Here is a 22336-nt window from a genome sequence, read left to right as displayed (position 1 = left end):
AGAGAGGGGTGAGGAGGGCGACTGAATACATGGAATTGTGGAATTCTTTTCGGAATAAGCACTCCGGTACCAGTAAGGGTGGAAGAGAGGAGCTGTCCATGGTGGCCTGAAGCCAGGACAGCTCCTGAAAGGCTTTGACCCCTGGTCCAGTTTGCACTCTCTTTTTGTACTCGAACACTATAAAGCGGTGCAGCAAGACTCTGCAGAAGCTGTGGTGGCAGTCTGTGGCAGGCAGCATGTTGTTAAGGGCAACGGCCCATTATTTCAGCTGTGCAAATGAAGTCATGTTGGCAGGTAGGCAGTATGAACAGTGCTTGATGTAAGTCACTAAACTAGTACGTATACCAACATCTAGTAATTGGTTTTTCTATCTTATTCTGCTTTAGTATGAAAGTGGAAAGGGAAATACGTGTGGGGAGTGTGTGGAGTGGTGTGCAGTAGGGAGTCCAAAGACCGGCTAGAGGAGAAAAGGAGGGGAGGGGCAAGTAAAACCACTGATGAAAATGCTTTTGGAAAACCTGCTAGTTTGTAAGCTAATTAAAAAAAATATATAAGATAGCTGGGCAGTGATGGTGCACACCTTTAATCCCAGCACTCAGGAGGCAGAGGCAGGCAGATAGCTGAATTAGAAACCAGCCTGGTCCACAGAGTGAGTTCCAGGACAGCAAGGTCTACAAAAACAAAACAAAACAAGAACCAATAAATAAATAAATGGTAAGTACTAATAGAAAAGTTATTCTGCTCAACTTCTCAATTTGCTATATAATATATATAGTAAAATACTTGTATAAAATCCACAAATGTCACCATGTGTAGCACTGCAATATAATGTCTGAGTATTTAGCACACGTGATAGTATTATTTATATATAGTGGAAGTTAGTATTATACAGTGATTTTAAATATAATATCTTTAAAAAAATATTTATTTATTATGTATTCAGTGCTCTATCTGCATGTACACCTGCATGCCAGAAGAGGGCATTAGATCATATTATAGATGGTTGTGAGCCTCCATGTGGTTGCTGGGAATTGAACTCAGGACCTCTGGAAGAGCAGACAGCACTCTTAACTGCTGAGCCATCTCTCCAGCCCCCTAAATACAATTCTTTATAAAAAGGAGAAAGAGTCTCTATGTTGTGGTGTGCAACTGTATCTTTCTTGCCCTTTCCTTTTACATATATACTAATGAGACTCTACAACATATTACTAATAGCATGAGACTGAACTCAGAATCTGGCACATGCCAGGTGAGCCTTCTATCATATTTATTTTAAAATGTTAGGTTTATTTATTTGAGGGGTATGAGTGTTTTTGCTTGTACGTGTGTGTATTAACCATGTGCATCCTTGGTACCTGCAGAGACCAAGAGAACATTGGATCTTTTGAAACCAGAGTTACAGATAATTTTAAGTCATCATGTGGGATGCTGGGAATCAAACCTGGGTCCTCTGTAAGAAGAAATATATATATACACACACACACACTACACACACACACACACACACATATATATATTTGAGACAGGGTTTCTCTGTGTCGCCTTCACTGTGCTAGAGTTTGCTGTGTAGACCAGGTTGGCCTCAAACTCACAGTGATCTGACTGTCTCTGCTTCCAAAGTGCTGGGATTAAAGGTGTCCACTGCCACCACCTGGCTAGCAAGATATATTTTAGTTGTTTTAATTTCTGAAGGTTTCTAAAACATATTAAAAATGAGGGGGAAATAAGATCTGTGTTCAAGATGAATGTCTTCTGGTAGAGGCAGCTGAGGAGATGTAGGATCCCACAGGGTAAGCTGCTCTATCAGCGAGAACTCCTCTTTCACCAGAGAAAATGGACAGTTGCTTTACTGCCAAGTGAGGCCATCACTTAATGTCTGTTTCAGGAATATGAAAATGCAACAAAGGAGGAAAATTGCAATCCGGAAGTGTGGGTAAACTTGGCCTGCACCTACTTTTTTCTTGGGATGTATAAACAAGCAGAAGCTGCTGGGTTTAAAGGTAAAATGGGTTTTTAATGTATCATTTTGGCTTAATGTCTCTGTCTATTGTTATAACTCCTACTTTCTTATGATTGGTGTTTTCTTTGTACTTGCTTTTATCTTTGTTTCTAAAGTATGTGTCTTATAGGCATTTCAACTTACAGTTGAAGCTTTCTTTTATTTTTAAATCTAGTCTGACAATCTCTGTATTTCTTTTTTTCTGGGTGCTGGAGATTTAGTTCAAGGCCCAATGCTTGTTGGTCAAGTACTGTACCACAGAATTAAACCTCAACCCCAGCAACAGACACCAGAGCTGAAAATAACTTTGCTATTAAAAAATGTCAGTAGTCTATGAAAACTAGACCCTTGCCAGGAGAAGATGGGGCAAGGTGTCTTTAAAAGGCACCACAGGTGGCCTTCAGGTGAGGGCGGTGATAGGAGCCTTGCTCAAGCTACTCTGCTGTGAGGCTATGGCTCATAATGAGAGGCCTGAGAAGCTAGCCTACAGAGCCCACCTGAAGAGTCCAGCAGACTCCCCTCTGACCTCCTTAGACACTTGTCTGAGTCACCACACAAGGGTTGTTTTCAAACTTGTAAGTAAGAGAAGGAGAAAAAAGAAACATGGAGGCCGGGCGGTGGTGGCGCACGCCTTTAATCCCAGCACTCCAAAGGCAGAGGCAGGCAGATCGCTATGAGTTTGAGGCCAGCCTGGTCTACAAAGTGAGTCCAGGACAGTCAAGGCTACACAGAGAGATCCTGTCTCTGGGGGGGAGGGGGAAGAAACATGGAAGAAAAGATGAAAGATAACTAGAATAGAAATAAAATGAAACTAAAGGAAAAGTTAAGAATGTGGGCGAGGAGGTGTTTCGACACTGTAAGGAAGCCGGGTGTGATGGCTCACACCTTTAGTCCCAGCACTCTGGAGCCAGAGGCAGGAGGATCTCTGAGTTCAAGGCCAGAACTTCCGGGCCAGCCAGGGCTACATAGAAAGACATTGTTTCCCTCACCACCAAAAGCAATTGTTACAGAAAATTATTTTCCATATAGAATTTCTATTTATATGTATAAAACTTACCCCATTTTCCTTGAAAATGGGGAACTTGAAACTACTTTTAATTTGTACCCCAATTTTTCATATATGCTTGTGAAAGTTTTCCAGATGTGATCACCAGGTCCTTTGGGGTTCTAACAGCTCATGTTTCTAAGGGTCTGGGCTGCGAGGACTACTGGCGTATAGAGGATAGTCACAGGAGTTAACTTCATTTCCGTACTTAGCTGCCTGTCTACGTTTTCATGCATTGAAGATTTGGTTCTGTAAAAGAAGTATAGAATTGATCGCAGAGCTGGAAAACTGACAAGACTACGAAGAAGACGGAACTTGAAGGATGTCCCTTTTTCTTGGAAGCCTGCCTAAGCTGGCTCTTCACTGCGGTAGACGGTCCCTGGAATAGAGCGGACTGGTGTTGAGGAAAGCATGACAGCATAACTCTGGAGTTAGGAGACTGTGGGGATATAATTCTAGAGAAGGAAATTTCAGGGGGAAAATGAGAAAGACCACTGGGGTGAATCCCAAAATGTACGTGGATCCATGCGTGCACTGAGGTGACACGACTGTGTCTTACAAGTGTTTGGTTCAGCGTGTAGACAGCACAGACGCAGGCCACACTGTGTGGAGCACTGGGCTGTGGGGCACCATAGTAGTGCCTGGTAATGTGGGGGTGGAGAGCAGGTCCTTGGAAGCTCTCCTCTGGCTTTCCTGCTGCTCCTGCAGGTGAGGACCTGCAGACACAGCTAGGTAAGGATGGGGTGGTCCCCTGAGTCTTATTTTATCCCGGCAAGGGACTAGCTTTCATAGACTATTGAATTTTTCCCCATATATTATTTTATGTGTGTGAATGCTTTGCCTGCATGTGCCCTTGGAGGTCAGAAGAGGGCACCAGGTCTTTTGGAATTGGAGTTATGAACTGCTGTAAACTTGTGAGTGCTGGGAACTGAACCTGGGTGCTCTGCAGTAGCAGCAAGTGCTCTTGCCCACTGAACCATCTCTGCAGCCCAACTGTTGAAGTCTTTACCAAGCAACATGGTTCTTTTTGTTTCTTCAGCTCCAAAAAGCCGACTCCAAAACCGCCTGCTGTTCCATCTGGCTCACAAGGTAGGCATTCCTCATTCCACACTTCATGCTTTAAAAACACTTTCTGTCATCCTTCTGCCAACAGTGGTGGGAAATACTTAACTAGAAGTTTCTGTTAATGTCGCTAAATTGTTTTACAGAAAGTTTATCAAACTAGAAACAAATAACATATAAAAATATACTGGTGCATTGAAATGTTTGGCAACAGAATTGTTATTATTTTACAGTGTTAAGAATTAACACCGCCCCCCCCCCCCCAAGAATTAAACCTAGGGAGTCTGGCACACCTCTAATCCCAGCTCTGGGAGGCAGAGGCAGGTGGATCTCTGAGTTGAAGGCCAGCCTGGTCTGCAGAGTGAGTCCAGGACAGCCAGGGCTACCCAGAGAAACTGTCTTCGAAAAACAAAACAAAACAAAACAAAGAATTAAACCTAGGGCCTTGTGTATGTTAGGCAAGTGCTCTGCTACTGAGCCATATGCAGAGCCCTTGCCTTTGAGATATGGTCTTGCTATTTTGTACAGACTGGCCTGAAACTTGCTGCATAGCCCAAGGTAACCATGCACACACATAAGCGTCCTGCCTTAGCTGCCCAACTGCTGGGGTTAAAGGCATGCACCAGCTATCTAACTGCTTCTTTTCCGTTTGTCTCAAAAAACCAGAATTCTACCATCTTCTTTATTTTCTTGTATTCTTTTTTTTTTTTTTTTTTTTGGTTTTTCGAGACAGGGTTTCTCTGTGTAGCCTTGACCATCCTGGACTCACTTTGTAGACCAGGCTGGCCTCGAAATTGTATTCTTTTTTTTCCTGGTTTTTTCAAGACAGGGTTTCTCTGTGTAGCCTTGGCTGTCCTAAAGTCATTTTGTAGACCAGGCTGGCCTTGAACTCATAGCGATCTGCCAGCCTCTGCCTTTGGAGTGCTGGGATTAAAAGTGTGAGCCACCTTGCCTGGCCCCTTTCTTGTATTCTTTTTTGCATTGATTTGTTTTTTAATTCCATGTTTGCTCTGTGTTAGCTTGCTGGTGCAGGTATTTTTAATAGCACTTTCGAGGCTACTGTATATAGCCCTATGTCATTTACATGTTGAAGTTCTTTTGGTTGTTGGGTTTTTCTGTTTTTGTTTTGTTCATTCTTGTAGGACTTTAATAATATGTATCTACACAGATAGTTTCATTGTGTCACAGTAAACACTTCTGTTTTCTATATATTTTTGGGGAAATGTCTTGCTAATCTTCCTGCAGCCGTGTCTAATCACTTACTTAATGGATTTACTAAATCCATCTACTTAGTTCTTAATTTCAGTTGTTGTGTTCTTTTCCATAATGTATATTTTAATTTTAACATTTAAATTTTTTTAATTAAAATGACCCAATTTCAGTACATATTGATAGCAGTTTTTTGTTTGTTTGTTTGTTTTGGTTTTTCGAGACAGGGTTTCTCTGTGTGGCCTTGTCTGTCCTGTACTCACTTTGTAGACCAGGCTGACCTCAAACTCACAGCGATCCGCCTGCCTCTGCCTCCCAAGTGCTGGAATTAAAGGCGTGCGCCACCACACCCGGCTTGATAGCAGTTTTTTAAAGCTTAGGTCTAAGAACTCTTATAGGCTTTTCTCCTGACAGATGATTTTGTCTAATGCGCTTATCTCTTGTATACTTGATCATGTCACACTGAATTCTGGCTACTATAGATGGAAATCCTATGATGATGACTCAAAGCTCTAGACAGTGTGTTATCTTCCACAGAGGGTTTACTTAGTGTCTGGCAGGCACACGAGACAGGAGCAAATAGACTGGCTCCTGCCACCAGTATCAGCCATTTAAAACTGGTCTCCAGCTCTTCTGAGAGATGGTGGGTTTCCACTTTGCTTTCTTGGTTAGATCAGCCCTCCAGGACTCCTTACTGACAGCCTCTAACGTCTATCCATCAAGCCCAAATGATTCCAACAAGCTGTGCTAGGCTTTTGCTATCTCAGGCGCCAATTAAGAACTAACCAGAGGCCTTAAAAGATCAGTGTTGCTGGGCTCACCTTGGTGGGTACCTTATATCCCATCCTTTCTTTCTGTTTGGGATCTTGGCATCACAGATCTTCATTAAGTTTGTACTTTTGATACCTCCACAGAGATTTCTAGTAGCTTTCAAACTTCTAGTTCTTGGTGAAAGGACTATACTCACAGCAAGCCCACTATTATTAGAAATGGAAGTCTTTGATTTGGTTTCAAGAAATAGTTTGTGTTTTCATATTATTAAAAAATACAATATATTCATTGTATTCTTTTTGAAATAGTTTTTTTAAAAAGATACACATATGGGCTGGAGAGATGGCTCAGCAGTCCGCTCTTTCAGAGGTCCTGAGTTCAATTCCCAGCAACTGCATGATGGCTCACAGCCATCTATAATGAGATCTGATGCCGTCTTCTGGCCTGCAGCTGTACATTTATACATAGAGCACTGTATACATAAAAAGATATGCATATACACAACAACCAACATTTTCTGATCTAGACTTTGTTCTTTTATTATTATTACTATTTAATTATGGGTGTTTTGCTGCATGTATGTCTGTGTACCATCTCATACCCAAGGAGGCCAGAAGAGGATGCTAATTCCCCTAGGACTGGAGTTATAAAAGGTGGTAAGCCACCATGTAGGGAGGTACTAGGAATCAAACCCAGGTCCTCTGATACAGTAGCCAATGCTCTTTTATACGTAATAATTTATTTATATTACATCTCCATTGTAATCCCCTCTCTCTTATCTTCCTGTTCCTATCCTCCCTCCCTCTTCAACCCTATTCCCCTTCCCTACACCTCTGACAGGTGGGGTCCTCCTTCCCCACCATCTGACCACAGCCTATCAGGGCAGCCTGCACCCCCTTGCTCTGTGTTCCCACAGGGCCTCTCCACCAAGGGGCGGTGATCAAATCAAGGGCACCAGAGCTCGTGTCAGAGGAACACTCTCCCCTCCCCCGCCATCTGCTCTCGGCCAGTGCTCTTAACCACTAACCCATCTCCAGCTCTCATCTAGTCTTAAAATTGTATCTTTTTCACTCTCTCTCTCTCCCTTCCCACCTTCTCCCACCCTTTCCTTCCCCTTTCTTTAGTAGCAGATCAAACTGAGGGCATTATGCATATTAGGCATGTACTTTACCACTGTGCTATACCTCTAACCCCATATCTTTTTGAAAATGCAGATTGTTTTATTTTATCAAATTTGGATCACACTATGTATATTCACTGTTTTAAATCCAGATTTTTAATGTCACAAGATAGTCTACAGAAGAGATAAATGGTAGCTCTTGCCTATGAAATCTTCCCAAATTAGTTTCCCAATTCTCTCTCTCTCTTTCTCTTTCTCTCATTAATTTAAAAATAGAGTGTACCATATACACACTTTAGTCTGTAGATTCTCTTGAAAACTCTGAATGTTTCTTTTCTTTCTTTCTTTCTTTTCTTTTTTTTTTTTTTTTTTTTTTTTTTGGTTTTTGGAGACAGGGTTTCTCTGTGTGGCCTTGACTGTCCTGGACTTGCTTTGTAGACCAGGCTGGCCTCGAACTCACAGCGATCCACCTGCCTTTGCCTCCCAAGTGCTGGGATTAAAGGCATGCACCACCATGCCCAGCTCCTCTGAATGTTTCTTCATGTAGCATATTAACTGTAGCTGAGAGTGGTACAGTCTGCACATTTTTTTTCAAAGATTTATTTATTTATTATCTATACAGTATTCTGTCTGTATGTGAGCCAGCAGGCCAGAAGAGGGCACCAGATCTCATTATAGATGGTTGTGAGGCACCATGTAGTTGCTGGGAATTGATTCTCTCGCACCCTTTTCTCTCCATTTCACCATAATTCCCTATCTTTCTATCCTGCCTCAATTTCTCTATTTGAGACTTCACTTCCTTAATTAAAAATTTTAATTCTACGTATATGGGTATTTTGCCTGCATTTATGTATTGCACCATGTGGACAGTGCCAGCACAGGCCAGAGGAGAGTGTCAGGTCTCTTGGAAATTGCAGATGGTTGTGACCTGGCATGTGGGTGCTGTGAACGGAAACAGGTCCTCTAGAGCTGAGCCACCTCTCCAGGCCCCAGCCCCTTAATTTTAAGGGTAGCTGAAGAATGGGAATCTGTCTTCTAGAACTTCTTCATAGGACAATAAAGGGGAGGGCCCTGCCTCTTCAGGGGTCAAAAGTCTCAACTTGTCTGGGCTTAGGACACATTGAAAGATCTCTGGAGCTGGAGTTTAGGGGATCATCACTCAGGGAGACTCAGGAGGTATAATGAAATGGGACATCAAACCACATAGATATTATATTACACAACAGCTTGGGCTTACTATGTTGATGAAGCTGGCCTTGAACCCACAGAGATCTGCCTGCCTCTATCTCCTGGTGTGTTAATGTTTTTATTTTATTATTTCATTTGTTTATTTTTGGTTTTTTGAAACAGGGTTTCTCTGTGTAACCTTGGCTGTCCTAGACTTGCTTTGTAGACCAGGCTGGCCGCGAACTCACAGAGATCCACCTGCCTCTGCCTCTCCAGTGCTGAGATCACTGGTGTGCTCCACCACACCTGACTTTTCTTTCTTTCTTTCTTTCTTTCTTTTTCTTTCTTTTTTTTTAAAAGGTTATGTATTTACAGCCTGGCAGTGGTGGCACATGCCTTTAATCCTATCACCCTGCAGGCAGAGGCAGGCAGATCTCTATGAGTTCAAGGCCAGCCTGGTCTACAGAGAGAGTCCAGGAAATCCAAGGCTACACAGAGAAACCCTGTCTCGGAAAACAACAATGACAACAACAACAAAGATTTATTTATTTACTATGTATACAATGTTCTGCCTACATGTGTGCCTGTCCACCAGAAGAGGGCACCAGATATCTCATTATAGATAGTTGCAAACCACTATGTGGTTTTTGGGAATTGAACTCAGGACCTCTTAACGTCTGAGCCATCTCTCCAGCACTCAAATGATGCTTTCATCTGGGAATCTTAGGTAGCATCTTTTTGTTTTGTTTTTGTTTTTAGAGACAGGGCTTCTCTGTGTAGTCCTGGCTGTCCTGAATTTGCTTTGTAAATCCAGGCTGGCCTCAAACTCACAGCGATCTGCCTGCCTCTGCCTCCCTGAGTTCTTGGACTAAAGGCGTGCACCACCACTCCTTTAGGTAGCATCTTAAAGTTAGCTATCACTTGAGGTAACAGCCCAGTCTCTCTTTAGAGGGTGGCACACCATCCCTTAATAGAGAAATACTGGTTCTGGCTTGGGTTTGTGAAACTTCAAAACTCACCCCCAGTGACACACCTATTCCAAAGCCTACCTACTCCCATAAGGCCATACCTCCTGGTCTTTCTCAAACAGTTCCACTAACTGGGGACTAAGCATTCAAACATATGAGTGTATAGGAGCCATTGTCATTCAAACCACCACACCCAGTGAGGACAGTTCTCTTTAAGTCCCTGGATTTTGAAACAGAATCTTTAAAAGAAAAAGGCTGGAAAGATGGCAAGCTGTTAAGAGTACTTGTTGGAGAGGACTTGTGTTTGGTTCCCAGCACCCACGTGGCAGCTCACACAGTCTGTAACTATAGTTTCAGAGAACACAGTGCTCTCTTTTGTCCTCCACACTGAATGTATATAAATATATACTGGAAAACACCTATACATGTAAAATTGACAGAACTAAATCTTTTTTTTTTTTTTATTTTTTTAAGATTTATTATTATGTATACAGTGCTCTGTCTGCATGTACACCTGCAGACCAGAAGAGGGCATCAGATCACATTATAGATGAATGTGAGCCACCGTGCATGTCGTTGCTGGGGACTGAACTCAGGACCTCAGGAAAAGCAGTCAGTCCTCTTAACCTCTGAGCCATCTCTCCAGCCCAAACTAAATCTTTTTTAAACATAAAGATACAAGCTTTGAAGCACCAGGAAGGAGTGAATAGTGTGTGCATTGAGAGTTACATACAAAAGGTATCAGTTTGATCCCATGTATAACAGAGGCCGTTGTTATTCATAGCTGCCTTCTAATACATAAGCATAAAGGCTGAATTCTGATGGCCTGAATCAACTGCTACATATAGCAACTGAAGAGAAGATGAAAACACCCAGAACAGAAAGTTAAAAGCTATGTCCCTGAAGTTACACGACGACATTCTGATTACACAGCATTCACTGAAGAAAAAGAAATACTAAAGAATGGGAAAGGATTGTTAAGGGATGGAGGCAGAGAGGACTGGGAAAGAATCATTAGGGGGCAAAGACATGTAAGGAGAGCAAGAAAGAAAAAGAGAAAGAAAGGCCAAAAACAGGAGGAGAAGAGATGAGAAGGGTGGAGATATGAAGTAATAAATCACAGCCGTAACGTAGGGCCTCCCTGTTGCCAAGTCTCTGTCTTTCTCATCCTTTCTCAGCAGCAGGACCAAAGAGATGAGGAGCTAAGAGCTGGAGAAAATAGGGATACAGTTCAGGCCTCCGTTACCTGTGATTCTCTCTCACATGAATGTGAGTCTGTGCATGTTTTTCCCACAATTGTAGTTTAATGATGAGAAGAAACTGATGAACTTTCACCAGAATCTTCAGGATATCAAAGAGGACCAGCTTAGTCTGGCCTCGATCCACTACATGCGATCCCATTACCAAGAAGCTATTGATATATACAAGCGGATACTGCTGGACAACAGGTCTGTGTTCTCTCCTCATCTCTGCGTCTTAGTAGTTTTCTTTGTTGCTAATTAGCCTTAGAAGCTAGTCTCTGCTGGACCTAGTACCAGCACGCGTTCAAATCTGTTTCATTGATAATCGTGTGAGATTAAGAACTCTTTGGATATTGTTCACATCAGACTTTCTCTACTCTTTTTCTTTTTCTTTTTTTTTTTTTTTTCCTTCTTTTTTAAAAAAGATTTATTTATTTATTATTATGTATACAGTGCTATGCCTGCATGTACTCCTGCAGGCCAGAAGAGGGCACCATATCACGTTACAGATGGCAGTGAGCCACCATGTGGTTGCTGGGAATTGAACTCAGGACCTCTGGAAGACAGTCAGTGCTCTTAACCGCTGAGCCATCTCTCCAGCCCCTACCCTTTTTCTTTTGTTGTTTTTGTTCTTAGTTTTATTATTTTTTGTGTATGGGTGGTTTGCATGCATGTATGTGTACCAAGTGTGTGTCTGCTGTCTATGCAGGCCAAAAGGGGCATCACTTTCCCTAGAATATCTGTCTGTCTGTCTTCTTCTATCTATACATATATATTCCATAGACTATGTATAGAGAGAATATATATTATGTATGTGTTTATATAAGATGAATGATTTTTTCACCTTCCCATAAGAATCAGTTTTTGCCATTTAGAGATGATATTGCCCTTTTTGAAAAATTATGGCCTTGGAGGAGGAGGAGGAACACTTAGAACAAAATATAAGGATTCCTATGTATGAGAATGCCATAATAAAACCTATTACTTTTTATGCTATCTCTAAAAATTAATAATTATAGCTGGGCATGGTGGTGCATGCCTTTAATTGCAGCACTTGAGAAGCCGAGGCAGGTGGATCTCTGTGAGGTCAAGGCCAGCCTGGTCTATAAAACAAGTCCAGAACAGCTAGGGCTGTTATACAAAGAATCTGTATCTTGAAAAACCAAAATAATAATAAAAATAATAATTTATAAAATAACAATGAAAAGAATGCACTGTGTAAGTCTGGACATGGAAGCTTACTACCGTAATCCGACTATTTTGGAAGCAGAGGATGCCCTCTTATGGCCTTCATGGGCACCAGGGACACACATGGTATGTAGACATGCACATTATTAAATGAAAATCCCAGTCCAAGTGTGGGCTACATCCCTATGAACTGTTGATCAGGAAGGCCTTTAAGGCCCCTGAACAATACAGTCTGTTGCCATTGCTATTGGCTACTCAGTAGAGCCAGATGCTACCAGAGAACTAAGATGTCCTAGTATTGAAGAGTCCACATACTTTTGTTGCAAGGTACAGAGACACCTAGCTGGAACTGAGCTGAAAGCTTCCTCCTCTGGTGTCTTAGTTACTGTTCTATTGCTATAAAGAGACACCATGACCAAAAGCAACTTATAAAAGAAAGCATTTAATTTGAGGGTTAATTACAGTTTCAGGGTGTGATTTCATGACCACCATGGTAGGGAGCATGGTGGCAGGCTGGTGTGGTTCTGGGGAAGTAGCTGAGAGCTTAAATGTTACGACAACAACCATGGGGCAGAGAAAGAGAGAGCTAATTGGAAATGATCTTGGGCTTTTTGGAACCGCGAAGCCTTCTCCCAGTGGCATACCTCTCACACCTCCCAAACAGTTCCACCAACTGTGGACCAAGAATTCAAATATATGAGCATATGTGGCCCAATCTCACTCAAAGCTTGACACCTGGCTATCTTTCACAGTGCTGGAAGGTTCTATGGCAACTGCTAGAAGAAAATTGTCATCACCACTCTTATTCAGCTATGGACCCTGTGTACCAAAATACCAACATGCTAGGCAAGATTGCCCGCTAGTCCAATAGTGGCATAAGTGTTATGGGGGCAACCAACTGCCTTCTGCTTGGATTTGAGGCCTTTTCCTCAAGGGGATTTCATTTCTGGTACTGTAAAACTGGTTAAAAGCCCATAACTATAAAAGTCATTGGCCCTAGTAGAGAAGCTACTGTTGTTTTTCTACAGGGACATGATGTACATCTCAGATTGCCTTTTAAATGTTTATGGTTATACCCATAGATTGATTAGTGCTGCTGCAAGCTTTGGACAGAGAAACTTCTTCAGTGGGTGCCATTAACTATGGGCACTCATAACAGGTCAAAGAGGTGTTCCCTAAGTGAAACATCTATAGCACTCCCCCTAAGGCTCAGAGAACATTAAGGAAGAGAGTAGAGAGAATGTAAGGGGAGGGTAGTGTGTTGAAGAATGCTGCCTTCTGGATACTGTTGAATACCTACCAGCTATGTTTTCCTGAATAGAACTGGACCATTCATCATTCCAATATGGAGGAGGGGATGCTCACGAAGCCTTGCCCTTCTTTGAGGACTTATAGACAGTTAATGGTTGCTGGGGAGGTGGGGCTTATGCGCTTTACCTGAGGAGACAGGGGCAGTTAATAGCTGCTGAAGCGGGGAGAGAGGCATTTCCATCAGTGGTTATATATCAACTGGAAAGTTGCCTTTGTTCCCATACATAGCCCCTCATCCTTGCCTTTATAAGTGACCTAATTAAACTCACTGGTTCATACACAAAAAGACACGAGAAGGGAGACTAATAGAAAGGAGGAAGGGGAAGGGGGCAAGAGAGCATAAAGGGGGCTGAATACCATCAAAATACACTATATGTGTATGTGAAAATGTCATCAACAACCAATTTTTATGTGTGATATGTTCTAATGAGAACTTTTATAAAAGAGAAGTATATCAAAGCTGATTTAAAGACACTCAAATGTTACAACTCAGAAAGAGAAAGAAAATGTACTAATTATATCTTGCTTTCTTCCTTCCAGGGCAGATCCTTGTCTTACCATCTTTGCCTTGTTGTTCATTTGAGCTCTGCAGTTAGACATTTCTGTGAAACACACTTCAGCCTGTATCTTTCTGCTAACAGGGAATACCTGGCCCTCAATGTTTACGTGGCCCTCTGCTACTACAAACTGGATTACTATGATGTGTCTCAAGAGGTCCTGGCTGTTTACCTGCAGCAGATTCCTGATAGTACCATCGCACTCAACCTCAAGGCCTGTAATCACTTTCGCCTTTATAACGGCAAGGCGGCTGAGGTAGGCCGCAGATGTGTTTCTAACTAGCTCAGTTCTAAGGGGGGTTACTTTATAACAGTCCCCAAGTTGTTCTGTAAACTCCAGGATCTATAGCTCTGTATTAATGCTCTCTGGTTATGGCCAGTGTGGTTTTATAACCAAAGAATTGTATAAACGTTTCTTGAGACAGGGTCTCACTATGTAGTCTGGCTGGCCTCCAACTCCCTATGTAGTCCACGCTGCCCTTGACCTCACACAGATCTGTTGCATCCGCCTCTGAAGTGTTGGAATTAAAGGTGTCCTGCAAAATCCCTTCCCTATATGAACTTTTAAAAAACCCTGATATTCTAAAAGGAATTTCACTTCTGAAAGATCTATGTTGTATTTAGTGTATTTTAGATAGTTTTACCTAGGTATTAATATAAACATTTAAAACCAAATGCTTTAGCTTCTTTCTCTAAAGTCTGTTTGTGACTCTGTAGTTGCCGGTCACCATCATGTGTCCAGTACACCGCTATTAGAAACCTGGGGTGTCTGCCACTTTCTTCTCCTTCATCTACATGCCATCACCCATCCTTTCCTATTAGAACTTCTAGATAGCTCTTTCTTCCCCTCTCTTCCTCCCTCCCTCCTCCACCCTCCTCAGCGCTCCTTGGCTCTAGGCTTGCCATGTGTCAAATCTGGTGAGGTCAGGAACTCCTCAGATATTGTTTAGATCAAACCTTGTCTACCTTTCCGTATTGCTTCTTAGACATGCGTTCCTCCCATTTGTACTGTTGGGGTTGTGGCCAAACACTATGAGATCATAGGATTTATTTTAACAGAAGGAATGGGCAAACAGTTCCAGAGAGATAGAAGCCTATCATCCCATGGCAGGAATTATAGCACCAGGGGAACGGCCGGGGCATGGAAGCAGCGGGTCAGAGCATACACCTGGATCCATAAACAAGAGGCACTGAGAGGGCACGCAGAAATGGTGCCAGTCTTTTGGGACCTTACTTCTCCCGCCAGTGTCATATGTCCTGCAGTACAGTCATGCTTCCTGCTTCTCCAGAACATCACCCAACTGGAGACCCGTTATTAACGGCTAAGACTTACTTAGACCTCTCAAGCCAGGACACCTGGTTAGGTTTATCCAAAGTATTTTTTAATATAATTTTAATTTATTTTAAGTACATTTGGTATTTGGTCTACATAAATATCTGGAGGGGCGGGAGTTGGATCCACTGGAACTTGAGTTATGGACAATTGTGAGCTGCCATGTCGGTACTGGGAATTAAACCCAGGTCCTCTGAAAGAGCAGCCAATAGTCTTAACCACTGAGCCATTTCTCCAGTCCCTACTTTTTTTTCAAGGATTTATTTTGATTTTTTTTTTTTATTTGTTCACTTTACATCTCCATTGTAGCCCCCTCCCTCATCACCTTCCTGTCTCACCCTCTCTTCCTCATCCCACCCCCACCCCAGTCCTCAGAAAAGGGGAGCCCTCCTCCCCTAACATCTGACCTCAGCCTGTCAAGTCTCATCTGGACTGCCTGTATCCTCTTCCTCTGTGACCGGGCAAGCTCCCCGCCAGGGGAAAATGGTCCACGAGTGGGCACCGGAGTCCATGTCAGAAGAAGTCCCTACTCCCCATATTGTGGACCCACAAGGAGACGGTGCTGCCAGTTGACTACATCTGAGCAGGGGGCCTAGGTCCTCACTGTGCATGGTTCCTGCATCATCTGGCTGGCTTTGCGCTCTTGACCTGTCCACCTCAGTCTTCTAAGTGTACCTTGTACACGTAGGGGCCACCATGGCTGACTGAAAATTTCTGATTTTATAAAATATGTTGTGAATTTTAAAAATACAACGAAATTCTCATAGAACAAGTAATGCGTATATTAAAATTCTAATTCTATGAAACTCATAAACCCTCCAGTTCAAAAGTGGCTTGTTTTCTCCTTCGCTTTTTAAAGATTTATTTATTTATTATTATGTATACACTGTTCTGCCTGCATGTACACCTACATATCAGCAGAGAGCCTCAGAACTCAGGACCTTTGGAAGAGCAGCCAGAGCTCTTAACCTCTGAACCATCTCTCCGACCTCTTCTTCTTCACTTTTGACATAACTTTTTTTAGTTTTTTAAGACAGGGTTTCTCTGTGTGTAGCTTAGGCTGTCCTGGACTTGCTTTGTGGACCAGCCTGGCCTTAAAGTCAGAGATCTACCTCCCTCTGCCTCCCGAGTGCAGGCATTAAAGGCATATGCCACCATCACCTGTCTTGTTTTGAAATGTTTTAATAGTTTATCTATAATTTTTTAGTTGTCTTCAGTAAGAGCATTAAACTAAATAATCTTCAATACTTTAAATTGTGATGTGAGGTGGATGGGTCCCTAACAACTTAGCAGAGGCTATGAAACAGGCCAGAGCTTGAATGAGGCATGCAGTCTGCCTGGGTACAGTGTTGGCACTCTCACCATGTGCACATAGTGATGCTGTCCCCAGGTGTATCACTTGTCACCCTTAGTACTGTTGTGGAAGTCGGGAGCAATGGCACCTCTCTGTAATCCAGTGCTCAGAGAGGCAGAGTCAGGTGGATGATTTCTGTGAGTTTAAGGCCAACCTTGTCTACAAAGCAAGTCTAGGACAGCCAAGACTACACAGAGAAACCCTGTCTTGAGGCGGGGAAAGGCTGTGGAGGCAGCTGCAAGCATGAGAATCACAGGACTCACTTGCTGGTGTAGTGCTGAGATTGTAGCCTCAGGAGATCCTCAGAGCAAGCTAGCAGCAAGACTATACAAATATATATATTGTTTGTTTGTTTGGTTGGTTGGTTGGTTTTTTGTTTTTTTAAAGATTTATTTATTTATTATGTACACAATGTCCTAACTGCATGTACACCTGCAGACCAGAAGAGGGCACCAGATCTCATTACAGATGGTTGTGAGCCACCATGTGGTTTCTGGGAATTGAACTCAAGACCTTTGGAAGAACAGCCAGTGCTCTTAATCTCTGAGCCATATCTCCAGCCCAGTTGGTTTGTTTTTTGAGACAGGGTTTCTCTGTGTAGCCTTGCTGTCCTGGACTTGCTTTGTAGACCAGGCTGGCCCCGAACCCACAGCAATCCGCTTGCCTCTGCCTCCCAAGTGCTGGAATTAAAGGTGTGTGCCACCATACCCAGCTGCCAGATATTTTTAAAACAGGTGGAATTAAGTGTGGATAATTCATATCATATAAGTCAATGAAGCCAGTGGAATGGGATCTCATCTGAGAAGAAAAGAATTTCCCTTGCATCATATGATCGTGGACAAAAGAACATCTTAAGAGTACTGTAAAGTTGTAGAGAACAGAATGTCTTACGGTTTCAAAATAATCATGAAAGAAGAAATAATCCCATGTCATTGTTGTGTGTTGGTGGCATGCAGAGACTTTTTCAGGGCTATATTTAAAGTAAAGAGGAAAGAGATGATGGAAGTGGTACCATTGCTAACTTGTCCTGAGAAGCAGTAAAGGCATTTCTAAACTAGACTCCCAGACACTAGCATGGAAATGGTCTTCCAGGTGTCAGCTTCTCTTCAAGTTACTTCCCTTCATTCCAAAGCTTACAGTAACCTTTCAATAAACAGCAGAGACAAGAGAGAGAGGGAGAGAGGGAGAGAGAGAGAGAGAGAGAGAGAGAGAGAGAGGGAGGGAGGGAGGGAGAGAGAGAGACTCTTGTGGAAAACACAAAACACAGCCAACTTCTATTGGTCAATATAGTTTTGGATTATTGGTTGCTTGTTGTTTGTTTATTTATTTGTTTGTTTGAGACAGAGTTTCTCTGGGTAGCCCTGGCTGTCCTAGAACTCACTCTGTAGACCAGGCTGGCCTCTAACTCACAGAGCTCCACCTGCCTCTGCCTCCTGAGTGCCGAGATTAAAAGTATGAGCCACCACTGCCTTGCCTGGCAAATATAGTTTTTAAAAATAATTTATATTAGCATATAGTGAATTACTTATTATTTTTATTTGCTGATTATTTAGTTTTTTATTTTAATGTCTCACATTGGAAATATTGATGGCTAAAACCCACATGAACAAAAGTCTTGAATTTGAGCTTGATATCGTTAACACTTTTTTAAAAAAGAGATTTGTAGCTCCCAGAACCCACATTAGATGGTTAACCACCTATAACTCCAGCTTGAGAGGTAACTGACACCTCTGGTCTTAGAAGCACCCATGCTCATGTGAATATATCCACACACACACACACACACACACACACACACACACGCACACACCCCGTAACGTAAGTCAAGAAAATAAACTGGGTGTGATGTTGCATGCCCCTTAATCTTAGCATCAGGAGGCAGAAGCAGGCAGATTTATGTGAGTTCAGGTCCAGCCTGATCTACATAGCAAGTTCCAGGACAGCCAGGGCTACCAAAATTTTAAAAATCAAAATAAATAAATATAATAACAAAATAAATCTTAAAAAAATAAGAACTATATGTTCATTACTTTGGTAAGTCTTTCCTTTTTATATTCCAGGCAGAGCTCAAAAGCCTGATGGATAACGCCTCTTCGCCCTTTGAGTTTGCTAAGGAACTCATCAGGCACAATCTGGTGAGTAAGGTTTCTATCCTGATTGACTTGAGTCCTATTTTATTTTGCAACATCACAGCAATTAAAGATGCATAAAGGAGATGTTCCGACAAATCCTGCACTACCCCAGGGAGTGCCGCCTTACTGTGGAAGAGATAAAACGAGTTTCAAATACCAGTCTCTTTCCTTAGGACATTTTTGTTGTTGTTGTTTTGTTTTTTCCAGACAGGGTCTCTCTATGTAGCCTTGGCTGTCCTTGTTTTGTAGACCAGGCTGGCTTCAAACTCACAGTGATTCGCCTAAGCCTCCTTGAGTGCTGGGATCACAGGTGTGGGTGACTACTCCTGGCTCCTTAGGACACTTTTAAAAAATTTATTTAGATTACATATCCACTGTTATTCCCTCACTTGTATCCTCCCATTCCTCCCTCCCTCCCGCTTTCACCCTATTCCCTTCCCCTAGGTCTGTGACCGAGGGGGACCTCCTCCCCAACTATATGGTCACAGCCTATCATGTCTCATCCTGATAGCCTGCTTCCCCTTTCTCTGAGTGCTGCCAGGCCTCCGCCCCAAGGGGAGGTGGTCAATATGGAGCCCCAGCATTCATGTCTGAGCTTAGGACACTTCTTACTGGGAAAGCAGAATATGGGTCACATTTGGGAAAAGGGGCATTCGAGTGTTTCTTGTCCTTGGAAAAAACAAAGGAACATACCCTCATAAGTTAGAGTAAGTGGGAACAATTGCTTCACCTTTGAAGACTGGCTGAGTTTTTGAGGGTTCATTTTAATCTAGAAAGTGAATCTAGAACAAGAGTGACATGTGTAAGGTGGCCAGAGGCTGATTGTACCAGAGTAGTAAGTTTGCCCTAGAGAAAGTGGAAAGTAACATGTGATGAGTAACAGGTTTAGTGCTGGATTATAATGGCAATTGCGTAAAATAAATCCAGGCTCAGATGAAGTTGTATCTATCATCACACAACACAATGAGATGCAGAATGCGTGCTTCTAAGCCAGCACTGGGAGCACTGAGCCAATGGTCTTGTGTGGTGCATCTGAAAACAGTATTCACAGAAACTTCAACTTCACTTTCTGCTTTGTTTCCTCTTCCTCCTCTCCTGCCTCCTTTTCTTGTTGAGACAGTCTCACTGTGTAGCCCTAGCTGGCCTGAAACCCTGTATAAATATTGACCAGGCAGGCCTGGAACTCAGAGATCTGCCTGTCTTTGCCTTCAGTCTCCAGTGCTAAGACTAAGGGCGTGTGTCACCACACCCACCGAGCCTATACTCTGAGGGCATGTGTGGAATTTTACACTCATGGCATCAGCAGTGGCACTTAAAAATGTTCAGGTCCTGGCTCTTTTGCTTAGTGGTGTTCAGCCTGAAGTAACCAGCCCTTACCTGGCTGAGCCATCTTGTTTTTTAACTTTTCTCCGTAACACCCACCACCTGGTGGAATATTGCCAATGGTGGCTGTGATTTTTCCTGCCATGTTAAAGTATCAAACCCTTTGAACATAAGCATGGAACAAGAACACAGAAAAGTCCTTTGCGTTTAGTTAAAGGGGTGATTTGTGACTAGATGACTAGGGCACTGGGAGCAAAAGACACGTTTAGGGGAGGCTGAGGACTGACAGGGTAAGAGGAAATTAGCAGTCGGAACAGCTTTTGAAAGTTAGCATTGAAAGAAAGGAAAATGGGGCATTCTTTAGAGAGAACAAAGGAACCACGTGGAGATTTTACAGGAGAACAGAAACCCTTGTGTGAGCTCCAAGTCGAGAAGTAGGACTGCTGCTTTGGAAGACTGAAGATACAGTAGTTAATGGAGAACCCGAGGCCGGATGGAGTTAGAAGTCACAGGATCAAGGAAGCAAATGTACAAGTCCCCTTGGTAAAGAAAGGGACATTAAAAAGAGGAATCGGGGGAAATGATCAATGAGTGTCCTGAGGTGGGAAATATGTAGTTCGTGCCTGGTGTCTTAGCTTCAGTGTGTCTGTGGACAGTTTACTCTGTTCTAAACACTTGCCAGGCTATGGAAATTGAACAGTGTGAGATATTGTTTTTAAATTTTTATTACATTTATTTCTATATGTATGTGTGGATATATGTTTTCCTTCTGCACAGTGGACTTGTAGCAGTCAGAGAACAATTTGCATGTGTCATGTATGTGGTAGTCAGGGGACAACTTGTAGTTCTTACCTTCTATCAGGCGGGTACCAGGGATTGAACTCGGGTTTTCCAGCTTGGTGGCAAACACCTTTACCTACTGAGTCATCTCGCTCGCCCTTGCTTGCTTTCTGAAGGCCTCTCCATACTTGAATAATTTATGTGGCTGCAGGAGGGTGACTTGGTCCTGCTATAGCCTCACTGCTTAATATGGTAGCAGGCATATAGGGACTAATGAACATTTGTAGAATTAAATGTAATTACCTACTATAGGGACTGGAGAGATGGCTCAGAGGTTAAGAGCACAGGCTGCTCATCCAAAGGTCCTGAGTTTAATCACCAGCAACCACATGGTGGCTCACAACCATCTATAATGAGATCTGGTGCCTTCTTCTGGTGTGCAGGTGTACATGCAGGCAGAGCACTGTACGCATAATAAATCTTTAAAAAAAATTACCTACTATATGCCACACATCCCATTTTAACTCATTTAATCAATAATAATTATGTTGGGAAGTGAGGAAATAGGCTCTGAAACATTATATAAATGCCATCATTGGCTTTTTATTTTCATGATGCTGAGGGGACACTGGCACTCCTCCTACTTGTCTCCTGAGGCATGGTGCCACAGGGGTATACCACCACTCCTGGGCGGCTTAGCATTTCTAGTGATGAGTGTACACACACACACACGATGTCACAGTAACACTCTTCTCTATGCAGGTTGTTTTCCGAGGAGGTGAAGGGGCTTTGCAGGTTTTGCCTCCTCTGGTTGATGTCATTCCTGAAGCTAGGCTAAACCTAGTGATTTACTATCTTCGTCAAGGTAAGAGGAAAGTGTCATGTTCTGACTTATGATGAAAAATATTTTACAATATTTAATATGACTGAATTAGTTGCAGACATTTTAAATGCATAGTGCTTCCAAAGATGTATTTGGAACAAGTTTATGAGACAAAACAAAATTAATAACACTTAATTGTTGTACCTTTCCCTCCTTCTCTCTCTTCTCCTGTCACTATATACTTCTCCCTCATTGTTTTTCTTTTTTTCATCTTACTGTCTTGTCCTTTGCTCTCTGTCAGTTTCCTTTTGTGTCTTCAATATTTTCTTTCCCTTATTTTCTTTTTCCTGTTTGCCTTTTATGAAAATGTACATTCATGCTAGGCTATGCACACCTTTCATCCCAGCACTTTGGAGGCAGAGGCACACATACCTATATGAGTCTGCGGCTATGTAGTGAGCTCTAGGATAGCTATGGCTATACAGAGAAACCCTGTCTCAGGGGGAAGAAAAGAAAACGTATTTCTAGGGTCCTGTCCCCGGATGAGGGAAGGGCTTGAGGAAATGTGGATGGAAGAGTGGAAGAAAGGGAGGAATGAGTCAGACATGGGGGCTGGAGCAGTTGTCCAGCCTGACTGGTTGACAGTAGAGTGCTTCTTTATTTTTACAGAACTCAGTAGGCAGTGGTAGATGCATGTTGCTCTAAAACATAGACCATATCATTTTTGCGCCCAAACACATGTTTTAACTTCTGCTTGGTCATAAGTTTAGTCATCACTGATAAACCATGACAGAAGAGAATTATCTATCACAGTCATTTTTCCTCATCAACCCTATATCCCAACATTTAACAATATTGTAGTTTCAAGGGCACATTTCGCCAAGCATGACAGCCTGTTCTCAGGCTGGTAACTCTTGGAATTTCAAGGGCACCAGACAGAAAGAAAATCCCCA

General features: G+C 42.6%; 1 protein-coding gene across 1 annotated transcript in view; it reads left to right on the top strand.

The window, feature by feature from the left end:
• Ift56 (intraflagellar transport 56) overlaps nt 1-22336 on the top strand; it is a 51952-nt gene that overhangs the window by 4757 nt on the left and 24859 nt on the right. Inside the window, exons 4-9 of the mRNA XM_051151710.1 lie at nt 1886-2000; nt 4084-4133; nt 10644-10789; nt 13723-13894; nt 18386-18460; nt 21323-21425. Of these exons, the coding sequence (XP_051007667.1) occupies nt 1886-2000; nt 4084-4133; nt 10644-10789; nt 13723-13894; nt 18386-18460; nt 21323-21425 (661 nt within the window). The remainder of the gene's footprint in view (nt 1-1885; nt 2001-4083; nt 4134-10643; nt 10790-13722; nt 13895-18385; nt 18461-21322; nt 21426-22336) is intronic.

Source organism: Acomys russatus, chromosome 10 (assembly GCF_903995435.1).
Source record: "Acomys russatus chromosome 10, mAcoRus1.1, whole genome shotgun sequence".
Lineage (NCBI taxonomy): Eukaryota > Metazoa > Chordata > Mammalia > Rodentia > Muridae > Acomys > Acomys russatus.
This window is presented reverse-complemented; position numbering and strand designations above follow the sequence as displayed.